The sequence below is a fragment of the Lytechinus pictus genome, chromosome 2 (genome assembly GCF_037042905.1).
Source record: "Lytechinus pictus isolate F3 Inbred chromosome 2, Lp3.0, whole genome shotgun sequence".
Classification (NCBI taxonomy): Eukaryota; Metazoa; Echinodermata; class Echinoidea; order Temnopleuroida; family Toxopneustidae; genus Lytechinus; species Lytechinus pictus.
The window spans coordinates 2,461,136-2,476,699 of NC_087246.1; the positions used below are offsets into that span (position 1 = coordinate 2,461,136).

The 15,564-nt window shown below is 33.6% G+C and overlaps 2 protein-coding genes across 2 annotated transcripts in view; both read right to left on the minus strand.

Moving 5' to 3' along the window:
• The window catches only part of LOC129253683 (fibropellin-1-like), a 28,852-nt gene extending 27,916 nt beyond the window's left edge, over positions 1 to 936 (minus strand). Inside the window, exon 1 of the mRNA XM_064107162.1 lies at positions 657 to 936. Coding sequence (XP_063963232.1) covers positions 657 to 882 — 226 coding nt within the window. The 5' untranslated portion in view covers positions 883 to 936. The remainder of the gene's footprint in view (positions 1 to 656) is intronic.
• A 534-nt stretch (positions 937 to 1,470) lies between these two features.
• On the minus strand, positions 1,471 to 12,190 carry LOC129253679 (putative defense protein 3). The gene is made up of 5 exons (XM_054892098.2): positions 12,034 to 12,190; positions 11,215 to 11,459; positions 9,810 to 10,044; positions 7,676 to 7,737; positions 1,471 to 3,865 (listed from the first exon to the last, which is right to left on the minus strand). The coding sequence occupies exons 2-5, from the start codon at positions 11,444 to 11,446 to the stop codon at positions 3,705 to 3,707; spliced, it is 690 nt and encodes a 229-aa protein (XP_054748073.2). The 5' UTR covers positions 11,447 to 11,459; positions 12,034 to 12,190; the 3' UTR covers positions 1,471 to 3,704.
• Between the last annotated feature and the right edge of the window lie 3,374 nt (positions 12,191 to 15,564).

The window sequence follows — 15,564 nt, forward strand, 5'->3', positions numbered from 1 at the left end:
AATTTCCGTAAAAGGGTTCTATTTAAGAAAAATAGCCTTGACCTAACATTTTTTCTGATATCATTACTGACCATAAATGGATATTATCGCAACAGATTGTTTTTCTCTATTAAACGAAAGTTATGTAAATGTAAGCCTGTAATGTAACCCTGCATGAGGTAAAGCGTTACTTGTTTAGATACCAGAATAAACTTCAAATACCATTCTACTTTCTTATAACCACCCGTACCATTTTGTAAGTATTTGGTGACCCGCCCCCCATACCATAAACGCGTCCTATGGAAATGTCCTTCTTAACCACTAAATATATTTTGATAGGCTTGACTGACATTTGTTTTAAATTTTAATTGCTCGGAAATGTTTCAACACACCAAGTGAAGATATCAACAAGGGATGTATCATTAATATTTATTAAAAATTAAGAGAGAGCACGTCGAAATGACTTACAAGTCTCAAAATTTCCTGCCACTTTCAACTAGGTGTTTCCATTAATTTGAATAGATGTAACCTATTTAATAGTCTTACCTCAATATCTCTTGGAAAATCTAATCAAAAGGCCTATATGTGAAATGGAAGAAATTAATGCTTGACATGAAAATGTAGGTATAATCAAGGAAGCTCCTTGGTATAATATAATTATAATCAGTCGTACTGACCTGTAAGCGGTTGAGTAGGTGTATAAGTATCACCATTCACAATGATGGTATACGGGCTTAAATCCTGAGAAGGGTTTGAAAAGTGCTGTGGTGTCATCGTACTACAAACATCTGGGTTCATCGTGACTGGAGCCCCAGTGGATCGGGCCCCCACACAGTTATATTTCAACAAATAAGCGAAGAAAATGCCATTTAATAAGGCTACGAATCCATCTCTTGGCGCCATATTCAACCTAGTCACTTAAACCCGGTCGTGCTGAAGAGAATTGACCTCCAACGTGCCCAGCGGCAGTTTCGCCTCCGTTGTTTAACCTTCAACGATAGAACATCTTGCTCGTTGGTATATAAATATAGATATTATTATTCTATCCTTGATAGATGTATATATATCGGTCAGACTTTCGTAAGATGCTGTGGGAATTTTCTTTCTTCCTAATAAACACAACGAAGACGGATAAACCTGAATATATTTCGTTTTGAAGGCGTTCGTAGCCTAAGATTTTGGGGCATCTTCTATCTAGTTATCAATTTAATTTCCATTAGTTCTTATTCTTCATCTTTCTTGATTTTCCGTCGATCCATATGTTTTTAGAACCTGCACATATTGAACAGTTGAACGGTATGTCATCATTGACATTTTCAACATCACCACCGCCTCAACCACCACCCCCCTTACCACTCTCGCCGCCGTCTCCTCCTCATTATTTCTTCCTTCCTCCCATGATCCTTTCATTCTTCTTTCCTACGTTCATCCTTAATTCCTTCCTTCAGTTTAATTATACCAAGCTTTAAATGAAATAACACAAAAATCACCTCGCTTCATCAGTGCTTTATTTATCGTTAAATGTCCACGGATCAGCTTGCTTCTGGATAAATTATTTGTATCTTCTCTCTCTCTCTTTGTTCAATTTAAAGATTACTGGATTGTTCTTGTGGGCAAGTGATTTTTTTAACCATCTAGGCTAATCTACCTAATTTGAATGAACCTCATGATTTACTTGAAATTGTGCAAACACGCTAGCTTTCTACGCCCAAATACAATGTCTTTACCCCTCGTAGTCTAAGCACGACGAAGCACGATCGACGTTCTTGTTATCACAGTCCAAGGCACATGTGTCAAAGAAAACACGGCTGTAATAAGTTCAAACCGCCGTCATTGTAAGGTGTGCGAAGACAATGATCATTTCATGATGGCCAACATGTACTGTATATTCCTCATGAACATAGAACTTAGTCATAGACAAGTATTTGCTGTAGGCATATATTTTTGTTTCAATGACTATGACAATGCGTCATGTCATTCAGCATTGCAATTTGTATCTTACTTTTGGTTACATGATATACAAGGAAAATAGAATAGGGTGGATGAAATGATATCAAAAGAGTGCTAGATGATACAGACAGATTGCTTTTCTGTGGCGTAATGAGTCAAGAAGATTTGACAGGGCCAAACATGGCGTATCGGGGCAAATTTTTAATAAAGTTGCAAGCGAGCGGAGCGAGCGAGCAAAAAATTTGATCATTTTAGTACAAAAATCTAATTTCGGAATAGATTTTGACGCAATATTCGGAAAATTATATATCACCATGCTCAACAACAGTAACATGATTACGCTGAATTGATAATATATAAAATATATAGACATTGTAATTTTTGCTACTGATATTATCGATACTTCTGAATCGCTTTCATTATTTTATTTATTATTGATATTATATTTAATGTTATTCCGTTGCTATCATTATTGTTTAATTCATCATGACATCCTAGAGTTCACAAGTATTTTATAACACATGGGTATATCACATACCATTACTAATAAGTGATAAAATCTACAAATTCTTTGTTTATTGGTGTTACTATTTCATTTCCGTTAATGATACGAGTATCAATATTATCAAAATCATCTGCTCTCTATAATGCTACTTAAATCAAACTAGTATTTCTACCTACTATTAGAACGCAGTTTTTTTTTCCAAATCAAGATAAATTGTGCCCAACCAAAAGTTTTTCATAAAATTGCAATTGGTATATCATTCTATGAAATTTATATATCAATTTATACTTTCTGGTACACGATTTAGTCAAAGCATGAATTTCAATTTTGAATCCGTGGCAAGTATTGGTGTTTTGTTGATTTTGGGACATTTGACTTTTACTTTTAACAAAGAAATGAGCAAAGTTTTTGCTGAGCTTAAATGTTTACATGTACAACATGGTTGTAACTCTAAAATATCTGTGTGCTACATGCTCACCTCTTCAAATCATATTTGTGAAATCTTAAAAAAAAAAAAACTTATAACAGTAGTAAGTAGTTAAAGTAAAATAAATTTGTTCGTTATAGATAATGGGAGATAAAAAATAATCAAAATGAAAGTGAATAAAAGTGTTCAACCAGATTATGAAAGGCCAAGTAGAAACGGATTCGATACCAAACCAATATTGTCAGAAGTTGATATCGCTTGATACCACTTTTCTATTTAAGGTTGCTTAGTAATACTTACTTGCTGGAAAAATATGGAAAGATTTTTATTTTTATTTTAGATCTTCACGTTTAGCTAACAAACCTTTACTTGTAGGCATATTTTCTATTATAGCTTAATACACGAACAATTGTTTTTATTCTTCAATCTCGTTTATATATCTGTGTTTATGTTCCTTCTATGATAGACTAAATCTCTCTCTTTTGCATATAACTGAATTATTCTTAATCTGAAGCACTATATTATTCATGCTCATCATAAGTTTGTTTTAGTCTTTTCATTAACTTGTTTTGATCTGATCACATTTTCAAGAAAAAGTTCAATTCTCTCTTCATTTTAACGGATTGAACTTAAATATTTTCAGGATGGCTCTTTCCCGAATATTCATTTCTTCCCCTCTGTAATTAATGAAATGTTTAAATAGAAATGGGATAATAAAGTTAAACTTTGATCAATAACTTATGAAATTTAAAAAAGAACAACGACAAATAGAAACTTAAGCTACGTCTTACTATACAAGAGTTAGATTAATCCTATCCATATGAAGCATTCTGTCAATAGGTTTCAAGCGATGATCAACTTGCTTATTACAAGGACAAGTCCTAAAGCCGAAATTGTGAGTATATAGCTGTACGAAAGGACTGATCCTTCGCCTTCAGTCGTCATCGAATCTCCAGGTGGCATGGTTGTTATTGAGTTCCCTTCTTCAGTGGCCATAGAATCTTCTGCATCGAAAAAAAAAATAAAATTATTCAGTTTACTAAACGTATTACTTAATTGGATACGTAATATATCCCGCAAACATGATCTGGGGAAATTATCGGAATCAGAATATGATTATTTTGTGTCGCTGGGGAGGGAATACCGATGCTTCACTCGTGTAAAGCTCTCCTTCATTTCTCCGTTCCACCACTGTAAACTGCAAAGTATTAAATTTTTATATATGTCTGTTATTGTAGTATATAATAGGAACCTAGCTGATCGTATCTGGCGAAGGACACCGACGCTTGGATTTACATTATCATTATTTCTTGTGCCTTTTCTATAATATGTGGTAATGAGATGTTTTAAGTGGACAGTCAACCTGCCCAACACATCGAGTGTACTCTCCTGCTCCTGCTACCACTCTATATACTCGCTGACTCACACCAGCCCTCTCTCACCTACTCAAGCCTGTCTACTATACTCAGCTTTCCACTCCTTCTGGTTTATAGTCCTTTAGCTACACTCATTTCGAAAATATTACTCTACTTTCAAACCTCCACTTTCTCGCCTTTCAAATTCACCTCCGATTATATCCACTTTTCTTATCTCAGTCCCTCCAGAACTTCACACATGGTGTACCGTAAACCCATTCCGCAATCTGTAATATTATTTTTTTTAATAGAAAAAGGGAGGGACCTAGAAAACCATATTTGTTTTAGATTGTTTACCTTGAGAAAAATACTGCTTGTTTTCTGTCTGAAAGAAAGCTTTTAAACCAGAGGAGTTCAGTGTAAAAAATGCCATGATTATTCAGTTTAAAAAGTAAAAGTTTATGGTCGATACAATCAAAACATTTAGAAATATCAATGAACCGTGCACCAACTTTCTCTTTTTCATTAAAAGATTCGAACCAATCATTAATAATTCAAAATACTACAAAATAATTTACCGATGGAGCTTTAGAGGCATGTATACCTCGATAGTTTGCAGGGTTGGTTATTGAGCCTAGGCATGTATAAAAAAAACTTAAATAAAAGAAAGCACCTGGTTGTGATGCGATTCTAAATGAAATGTTGAAAACAAGAATATCCCATTTTTTTACAAGTGTTAGCAAAAAAATTAATTTAGTCCTCGTATTAGTGGAAACTTTCCTCAAAATTGGTCAGAAAGTCATTATACCATTATTCAAAGCAGGGTCTAAAACCAACCCTGTAAAATATCGAACTATATGCCTCTCAAGCTTCATAAACGTCTGATAAAATACCTTATGATAATGATACTTATTTTAATAACCAAATAGGATTCAAGGAAGGCCATCGAACTTCAGATCACTTTACATCAGATTTACTTTAAAGGCCATCATTGACAAATACGTAAGAACACAGAAGGTGGAGGAAAAGTGTCATATACATGATATATATCTGTTTTTTTTCGATCTTTGTAAAGCATTTGACAGTATATGGAGAAATGGCCTATTTTATAAAATGATGAAGAGGCAATTTTTATGAGATTGTAACTAACATGTATATAAAAAAATAAGTTGAGTGTTAAGCTGAATGAAGGGATTACTGAGAATTTTGGAAGCAATTGTTGTGTAAAACAAGGATGTACATTAAGTCCAATCCTTTTCAACCTCTATCTAAATGACTTGCCTCATGAGTTGGGAATCACTGATACTGATCACATTGAGTTGAATGGAAAGTTAGTCAACTGTTTAATGTATTCAGATGACATTGTATTGGTATCAAAATCAAGGAGTGGAATGCTGGCTATCGGCTCTAGTGACTAGACTATTCATCACGAGAAATTCCTTGATAATAAATATGATTTAAAGTTCAAGTCCAACCAAGAAAAATCGATAGGGAAAAATCTAACGAGCATAATGTTGAAAATTTCACCAAATTCGGATGTAAATTAAGAAAATTTAAAAGTTTCGCTTATTTTTCACAAAATAGTTATATGCAGAAGTCAGTGACATGCAAATAAGAGAGTTGATGATGTCCCTCGCTCACTATTTATTTTGTTTTGTTTTTTGTTTGAATTAACAAATTTGACAAACTTGACTGAACCATAAAATGTTTAAAAAATGGTAATTCCACATATTCAGGGGAAAAAAATCTTTCACATTGCCATGAGTAGAAAATTCGAATATTTCATATTTCATATAATAAAATACAAAATAAATATTAAGTGGTAGACTTGTCCTTCAAGAAAGTTGAAGATAATTTATTCCCATAATGAGAATATGTGGGTCTACATGATGGGAACGACTTTTTATTCTGCCGGACCCAGCTAGCATAAAACATTAAGATGTCATTATTATGTAAGGTTATGAGAACAATTATAAAATGTAATAATATATTTTGTATAACATTAAGCAATACATTTGTTTTTGCTCTCTTGGAAACGTTATAACAATATTGGAGTAACATTAAAAGCGGACATATTTTTTTTCAAAAGTATTACATTTCCGACTAAAAAAAGGAGCTAGATGCCTAATGCCATGTTGTATTAAGGTCATACCAAAAGAAACCCCCACTATGTTATAAACATATCTGAGATCTTTGAGAAATGTAATAAAAACACATGCTTCCCAGAATTAAAAGCAGAGAGAGTGACATGAATTTTCTGAAATCAGATGCATAATTTTACAGATTTTATGCATTGATTAATGGGTGACATGAGGTGATAAAAGACACAAGCACATCATTTATATAAAAAAAAAGGGCCTCTAATTTATAATCAAGAGAAAATACTTAGAGACGCCCTCACATTAATTTCCCATTCGTAAAACTTACTTCGACACCATATAGATATATTATTAATTATATATCTGTGGCAAAAAGAAGCTGCTGAAAACTGCTTATCTAATAAAAGAGAGCCAATGGAGTAAATTAGAAAGTCAAAAGGGGCCTAAGCTTTCGATCCTAGCAGAATCTTCGTCGGAGGCAAAATGACAAACATATAAAGTGGAATAACCATAATTATAATTATATATCTGTGTTCGACACACACCAAAACACATCTAATATGCATATACCTGCAGATTGTCAACGATTGATCACTCACCCCACACACCACACTTCTCCCCACTTCTCACACATACTCCTGAAAAACCTCTCTCAGTTTACACACACCCTCAACAGCTAATCTTGCCTTGTTTCATATAGATTTGATCAACTGAAATGCAGATCTAGAGCCACACCTCGACCTTCACCCTATTCGGTCTCATTCGATACAGGTGTAACATTGCAAAGGTTTTCTCATGATTTATTTTGCTCTGTTACAAAGTAGCAAAGCAATTTTCTCATAATCCCTGTTACACATACACAGTATCAGCTCATATATCCCCCTTCCCCGCCCTTACACACACAACACATACACAACCTACCAATCCTCGGGTACTTTTTTTTTTTTTTTTTTTTTTTTTTTTTAAACAAGTTCACACCTAGTTACCAACAATGGCATATAGCATTTCCATTTATTTTAAAGCAGGTAAAAGAGCATTGTAGATTAAATGCCTTGCTCACGGGCATAGCTGCCGCGGCCGAGGATCGAACCCCGGACTTTTTCATGCGTAGTCAGGCGCCTTAGACCACTCGGCCACGGCACCTCCACGGGTACCCTTACACACACACACCCACACACACCCTCTCACACACACACACCCACGTATACTCCATAAAAGAAACATGATATGACCTTAAACTGTAGTACATTAATGCCTTCAAAAATAGAACCAACGAAGGTGCATATTTATCCTTGTTAAAAATGTGTATATGGCCAAATGATATGGAATGGTGATGTAAATCATGATAAAAGCCACTTACCTGAAATAACTGAAGATGCTACTTTTATCCAATATGTTTGGAAATCTTGTACAAAGGTGGCACTGGATAAAGAAAAGTCACATATATTTCAAGCTTCACCCAAACAACACAAATTTCATACAGTGCGTCCTTAAAGGTCAAGTCCACCTCAGAAAAATGTTGATTTGAATCAATAGAGAAAAAGCAGACAAGCATAATGCTAAAAATTTCATCAAAATCGGATGTAAAATAAGAAAGTTATGAGATTTTAAAGTTTCACTTATTTTTCACAAAATAGTTATATGCACAATTTAGTCACATGCAAATGAAAGAATCTATGATGTCCCTCACTCACCATTATTTCTTTTTTATTGTTTGAATTATACAATATTTCAATTTTTACAGATTTGACAATAAGGGCCAACTTGACTAAACCAAAAATGTTAAACAATGGTAATTTCAGGGAGAAATAAAGCTTTGTGTCACATGACAATGAGGAGAAAATTAGAATATTTCATATTTCATATAATAAAATAAAAAAGAAATAGTGAGTGAGTGATACCATCAGTTCCCCCATTTGCATACCGACCAGGGTGGGCATATAACTGTTTTCTGAAATTAAGCAAAACTTTAATGTCATAAGTTTCTTATTTTACACCCGATGTTGATGAAATTTTCAGTGTTAGGCTTGTTGGATTTTTTCTCTTTTTATTCATGTCAACTTCAAAAAAAATAAACAGAGAAAGTTGGTAGTTTTTTAATCAAAAATATATATCACATTTATAACAAAGAAACGATGTATCCTCTTTAAATAAATGAAACATTAATATTTTAATGCAATCAACAAGTCAAATATCTTCAGTATTTGGTTTTCATGGATAGGGTGGATGGCTCGCTCTTATATCCGGCTAGAATGGTTAACGGAGTTTAAGAAGAATTGCACAAGTCAAGATTCCCGTGATGGGGTGAGGGGTCACTCGGAGTGAATACATAGACAATGGAATTTTTTCGAAAATTAATGTTTTATACACCTTTTCTATAATTCCAGTGTACAGTTCTATAATGGAATTAGCTCAATAAATTAAAATGAGATTTCCACGAAAGATCACTATCAACATGAACTTATATAAGAATTTAGTACTGTGGGTACTTGGGTAAGCATGATATCATTAAAAGGTCAGATATTTTGGAAGTGCGGTTAAAAAATCACACTTGTTTTTTTTTTTTTTCAGAAAATGTGTTAGCATGAATCAAGGACTGAACGGATAAAAATTCTTTATTTACTCATATCTACTGAACTATAATAGGTATCACTGAGTTACTCAGCAAAGTAAAAAAAAACATAAGCATGGTTATATAAGGATAATCAGTTTTTGAAATCATAAATGCATAAGAATAAACAAAAGCAGGCATCGAATGTAGCCTTGTGGGACTCCACATATAGCAAATTTTAACTCTGAGTCACAACTTTTGATACTTAAAAAATGTTTTCTACGAGTTAAATAATCAGTGAATCAATCGATGGTATGCCACAAATACCGCAACGGTGTAATTTGGAAATTAACTCTCATGATTAATAGAGTTAAAAGGTTTTTCGAGACACGATGTCTATTGCATGAGCTGTTTCATCAATAAAACAAAATAATGCACTAGATGTAAAGTGGTATTTCCTGAAAACAAACTGATTTTCAGATTGAATCTTACATTTGATAAGAAAATCACGGTTGTGCGTGTAAACCAACCTTTTAAGAATTATTATCTCTTTTTGAAAACAAATGAATTACTTTAATTTGCTGTAATTTTTGCTTACATTTTCACAAAACACACAGCAACTCCAGACGAAAACATAATCTGATGGTGAAAATTTGTTTGCACCCATAAGTCCCTTTTGGCAGATAAGACATTTTTTCTCGTTCGCCCCAAATATATGTTTTATGAAATATGAACACCTATATGCGTCACTTAGTTATCGTTGGGTATATTACATGCTATTTTTAAAGTCATTATTTTCAAAAATTTTAGCCTCGTTAATGATTATCCTGTTGCTACTTTTATCAGTATCATGGTTGTTGAACGAAGTACGCTACAGGTTGTTTTCTTGAGGGCCATCCCTGTTCCACAATGTACACGGATGTATACTGATAATGATACTTACACTGCATAAACATTTTGTCCTCCCACATCGGTTGGAGTCCATGTAAAACTAATGGGCAGGGTCTTGGGGTTTGCATTCTTATGAGTAACAGCTTTGTCGTTGTTTCCGTTACACGATACAGTCTGGAAGTTGTCCGTGTCACTGACAGACCATGACCCAACGATTTCCTTTGTAGCAGCATTACGCATTTGGAGCAGGAGCCCTTTCAAACTTTCACTTGGACCGCTGATTTCGACTTGGATGGAGATGAAAATGAAATTATGCCCTATTAGATAGTCTACTTCTATATGATGTAAGAATGAATTCTTTAACGCCAATACTTTTAATACTGCCTAAAATGTAATAATAGGCCTTTGGGAAAATGTTACAGTACTCAGAAAAATTACTACCCACTTGTTTCATGGAAAGGCGCCAGAAGCTAGGGGGCAGAGGGGACACTTGCCTCCCTGTAAAATGGGGGATTGGACAAGTTTTTTTACTTCCCCTGTGCCCCCTTTGAGTACCAAAGAATCAATTATTAAAAAAAAAATAATGTAAAAGCTGTAAGCTTTTCAGGTGAGTACAATAGGAATCAGGTCGCGTTTCGCGCGCTTGCATTTTCATTTTAAGTTAAATACAGTTCCTATTCATGATTACAAAAACTACTCAGAATGTTTAATTTTCAGGTCTAACTAAATGAAGTATTCAAAAATGTGAGCTTGCGCTTCGCGCTTTTGCATGATTTATTTAGACATTATGAGATACCCCATCTTGTCTATTAGAATAAAGACTTCAGTCTTTGGTTAAGACTTTCCCTTAAAGCATCGAAAAACTAAAGCCACAAAAAATAAGCTTTAATTTACACTCTTGCAACAATTTACACTCTTAATACAAATCAGTCAAATTGACTAGACCAGTAGTAAGTTGTGTTCAACTGGTATGTCTAGACATATTTCTGATATATGTTCTGGACAAGTCAGAAATAAGAAATAACTCTGTTCTAGTAAAACACGACTATAAAATAGTTGAATATGACTAGAATAACAGTTGCACCCAGCTGACCCTATAACTAGTCATTTTTTACTGATTTGTTTTCAGAGTTTAGCGGTCGATAAATAGGGAAAATGTGCATATAATACATTTTCCTCCCTATCTATTGGCAAAAGCTGGATCTACCCCTGGGGCTATTCCCCTCCTACACCCTCCACTAGGTCGGTCGCTTCGTTCCCTTGCCGATGATCTTATACTGAACCTTGAAGATTTTGCACTCATCATTCCTATCAATGTAATTAATTTACTTTAAATTATTCTCAATTATTATCAGTCTAAAATGATCTCTATCACTTTGGCACACTATTATAATAATTATTCATTTACTGTTTATCCCGTCATAACCCTAGGGCATGAAATACTAATCATATCTTACCAGCCATATCGATTCCGGGGGTATAATAATCATTTTTTAGCATTATGGAATATGGACTTTCCGAAGTCTGCCCAGATGCATAATGTCCTGGTGTCATAGTTTCGCATATCTGGCTATATTCATCAACAGGAGCACCGGTTGACCTGGATAGAACGACGGTATTCTCCAGGAGACATGAAAACAGGAATGCTACAAGGATCCTTGCAGGTACACATCTCTTCGTGGCTATCATGTTTATTGCGTTACTGGGTCCGTTAAAGTGGGAAAAGGAATAATATATATATATAATAATATAGGTATATTTACACAGGAAAGCCACTTCAGTTCTGAAAACTGTTCTCCCAGTGGGCCCTGCTATTATAAGGAACACATCAATATATAAATTGCCTTACATATACGTGTACTTTCAGTTGGTAGTTGCTAAATTCGTTCTTCTAACATGTCAAAGGAAAGGAGTAGTCATAGAAAATAAGCACTATTATCTTAATTTCACTATATCAATTTCTTCCAGAATATCCTTCCCACGTACACCCAATATGGATCCATCTTAGGCAAAGTATTAATTGCATTTCATTTACTTATTTTAAAAATGCAAGTCGAAATCCAGCAAATGTTATTTTTCTGATAGGTTATTACGGTAAAATTAGTTATTTCCAAAATGAATCGTGATACGGTAAAAATAAAGAGACATTAACATTTTGGTGGTAAATAAAAAAAATATTTGAAGTTATTAAGGGGAGTATTTTCCTTTTTTTCGAGAAGAAAATACTCATTAGTAAATAACTATAATATCTTTTCTGATGGATTGTATTGACTCACCTAAATTAAAAGCAGGTACGTGTGGATACGCCAAGAAGCAGTTTTAAATGTCCACTGGATATGAAGGTAAGTTTCACCTCAAACAGACAGTGAAAATGTGTATATGAACCTTGAAATTTTGATATCTGTCGTTCTGTTGCAAGCCTATTTCGCAATCAGAAAACCTGTCTCAAAAATTCTCTGCATGGATCGATGTGTTCGATTTTGTGAGCGTAGTGCAGTAACCACAATAAAATAATAGTGATTGACACATTAAGCGTGATATCATTTATCACTTTAAGGTTTAAAGGGAGAGTAGTTAATAAAATAAAGAAGAAACGTTGCCAGCATATGGAATTCATATTAGAAGAACCATGCTGTAACAAGGCTTCACAAAGGTCTAACTTTAGAATTGATAGCTCTATCAATATTTTCGACCATGCATTCTTCTGCTTTTACCAAACTCAATTAGAGGCACCATCCGAAGCTACACATTAAACTGACAAATAAATCTACCAATCGAAAGCTTATAGGCTACAAAGCATAATAAAAAAAATATTTGTCATCGCTTGTCAGCTGAATATTCTTTGGAGCATTATGCTTGTCTGATTTTTCTCTATTGACTCAAATCAACATTTTCTGAGGTGGACTTGACATCTAATATGTCCGTCTTATATAGTAAAATTTCATACACACAAATTCAAATAAGACATTCGGTCAACACAGCAACATAATAAATCATTTTTATTATCACAGAATTCTAAAAATAAATTCTCACAAAATGTATGTTTTAATAATGAATTTGATTATCTATTTCAGATTGATTTACATGGATGAAATAACGATACTAATTCCATTCATATTACATATTTTTTTTTAATACATAATTATACAGAGATGTGTACAATGAAATTTCTCTAGGGAATCATTTCAAAATATTTTCCCTTTCAAACATAAAATCACAAAACAAATAAACATCAAACTTCTGATTCCAACAAGGATAAAATCAATACTAGTTTCTCAGAAAATGATGATAAGTAATGAAAATCATTATAAACCTGACTCCCACTGAAATAGCACAAGCACTAGGCATTTATAATCGATCCAAATTTGAAACTTGTTTCAACATATTTTAGGGTTTTAGGCAATGGTATGCGATTCAGATCACTAATTGATCAAGTTAAGTAAGTAGTAGTATACCTTGCATAGCAAAATGCTTATACTTATACTTCTAAGTATTTTACTTTATCAAGCCAAATTCAAGCGAATTCCTTACCAATAACCAGCTTGTCGTCTTCATCCATCTGTACAAAGGAAGTATGACAGTGCATAAAATGTACAATTCGTAAACTGCACATATTGCCATTAGGCAATCAGGCATTGTCATGGTCAACATGGGCTTAATTTGCGGACAAATCTTTTTATGGAAAGTGAATGACAGATCTGAAGTGAGCTAAACAATAACATTCTCTTCTTTCTTGTAATAAATGTATGATTAAGTACTAATGTTAGCAAGATGTACATCATTGGGATTAATTCTGAGAGACTAAACAATGTTAACAGATTTCTGATGGTTTTGAACAAAAACATATTATTTCAATACAGTGGATAATTCTAATTATGTTATACACATATAATACATACACACACACCATATATATAAATATATATATATATATATAGAGAGAGAGAGAGAGAGAGAGAGAGAGGGAGGGGGGTAGATCATTATTCAAAGCTCTAGCTTCTATCAGAGAGTGGCAACTCTGTATATCAAAGGATTTTACCTTCTAAGCATATATAACATTAAAAAAAAAGGGGGGGGGGACTATAAAAAAAGAAAAAAGAGGAAAATTGATAAAATTCACATAAGATTCCTTATAAATTTGAAGTAGGTTAGACCTTACGGATGTTCCACAATTATGTTTTTGCACATCGTGATCTAGGCTTGCATACGTGACAATGATTGATGTTTTAATTAATCAGCTGTGCATGCCAGTTTCTCATTTGGGCAGCAATGCATAGAGTCGGCCCTGGTTCACCAATCTTTAATTAATGGCTTAGCTTAACATCCAGTCTCAAATATCCCACACACACACACTTAGCTCACAATATTCACCATTCACCCAACCCTTTGTATACATGGCTAATTATTTTCACAAAACATTGGGTAAATTAGACCCGAACATTTGTATATTTGACTGGTAATTTCACAAAGCGTCGGGTAAACTGGACACGACCTTGCAGGAATTTTTGGGGCGCTTTTCTCGAATGGCCGGGTTACACGATTGCCTGACAAGATGTGATAATCTGATGTGATAGCACAAGCCAATGAAATCGGCTTGAAATTGCTACAACATAGCACAAGCCAATGAAATTGGCAGGAATCTATTGAGTGTCTTTAAGTGACAAACTTCAATCAGGTGTCATAGATATACTGAAATCAGAATACTTCTTTTTCTGTCTGACAAAATAGCACCACAATAGAGATAGAGAGTGATTGAACTGAAATACATTATAATATCAATTAAAAAAATATCTGTACTATATCCATGGAATTAATCTATAATGTATAATTGATATACTTACATTATGTGCATGCCATACTGTTTTCATAATACAATATGTAATTTTAGACTCTTTAAATCATATTTTACGCCAAAAATTCTGTTCTTATTCTGGTTAGTAATTAATGTCATATAAACATTAAAAAAAATTATGTTAAAAAACGCGAACACAAGGTGTCAAACCTTACGGTTTAACACCCTCCGAATATTGGCAAGATCTATACTTCCTTACAATCGCAATATACAGCGTGTCCCACAAAAATGCTAATGGCAATCTAGATGGGTATAATATTAAATTTAAAAGATTGTATTGTTTATATATCCGCAAACTGCAATTCATTTTCTACAACTGGATGAAATTTTATGTGATATGGTCCAATTATCACAAATATACAAACATGTTTTCATTACACATCAGGAAACCTCTCCATCCAAATTTTGTATTAAGCAGTATGTGTAGCCAGGACAAGAATTGTCTGTGAACTTCTCCTCCACAAGCACAGACTGCAGACATGCCTGCGCCTTGATGGGGATCAGCTAGGCCTTAGATTAGTACAGAAAAAGAATCTTTCATCATGTAAATGCTTATGAAAAGAATGAGTATAAATAAAGTAAATACATGTACAAACTAGACAAAAAATATGGAAAATTTCAAGATGATGTCATGGATTAAAAAACAAGTTTTAATTCATTTCCTTTAGTTATTGTGCAGTACAATTCTTATATTTGATTAAAGGTATTATTCAACGTAATAATTTGGATTGAGAGCTTTCTGATGAGTGTTAAAAGAAGGTCCATATATCTCTATGTTCAATTGACCATATCGCCCCAAGTTTAAGCCAGTATTTTAAAACAAATCATGCAATCATAAAATCATATACAATAATAAATAAAAAGGCTTTAATAGGAGGTAATTATAATTTGTAAACAAATTTTCCGCCTAACTCCTATGTGTTTAAGATCGCATGCTCGATCTGAAATGAAAATC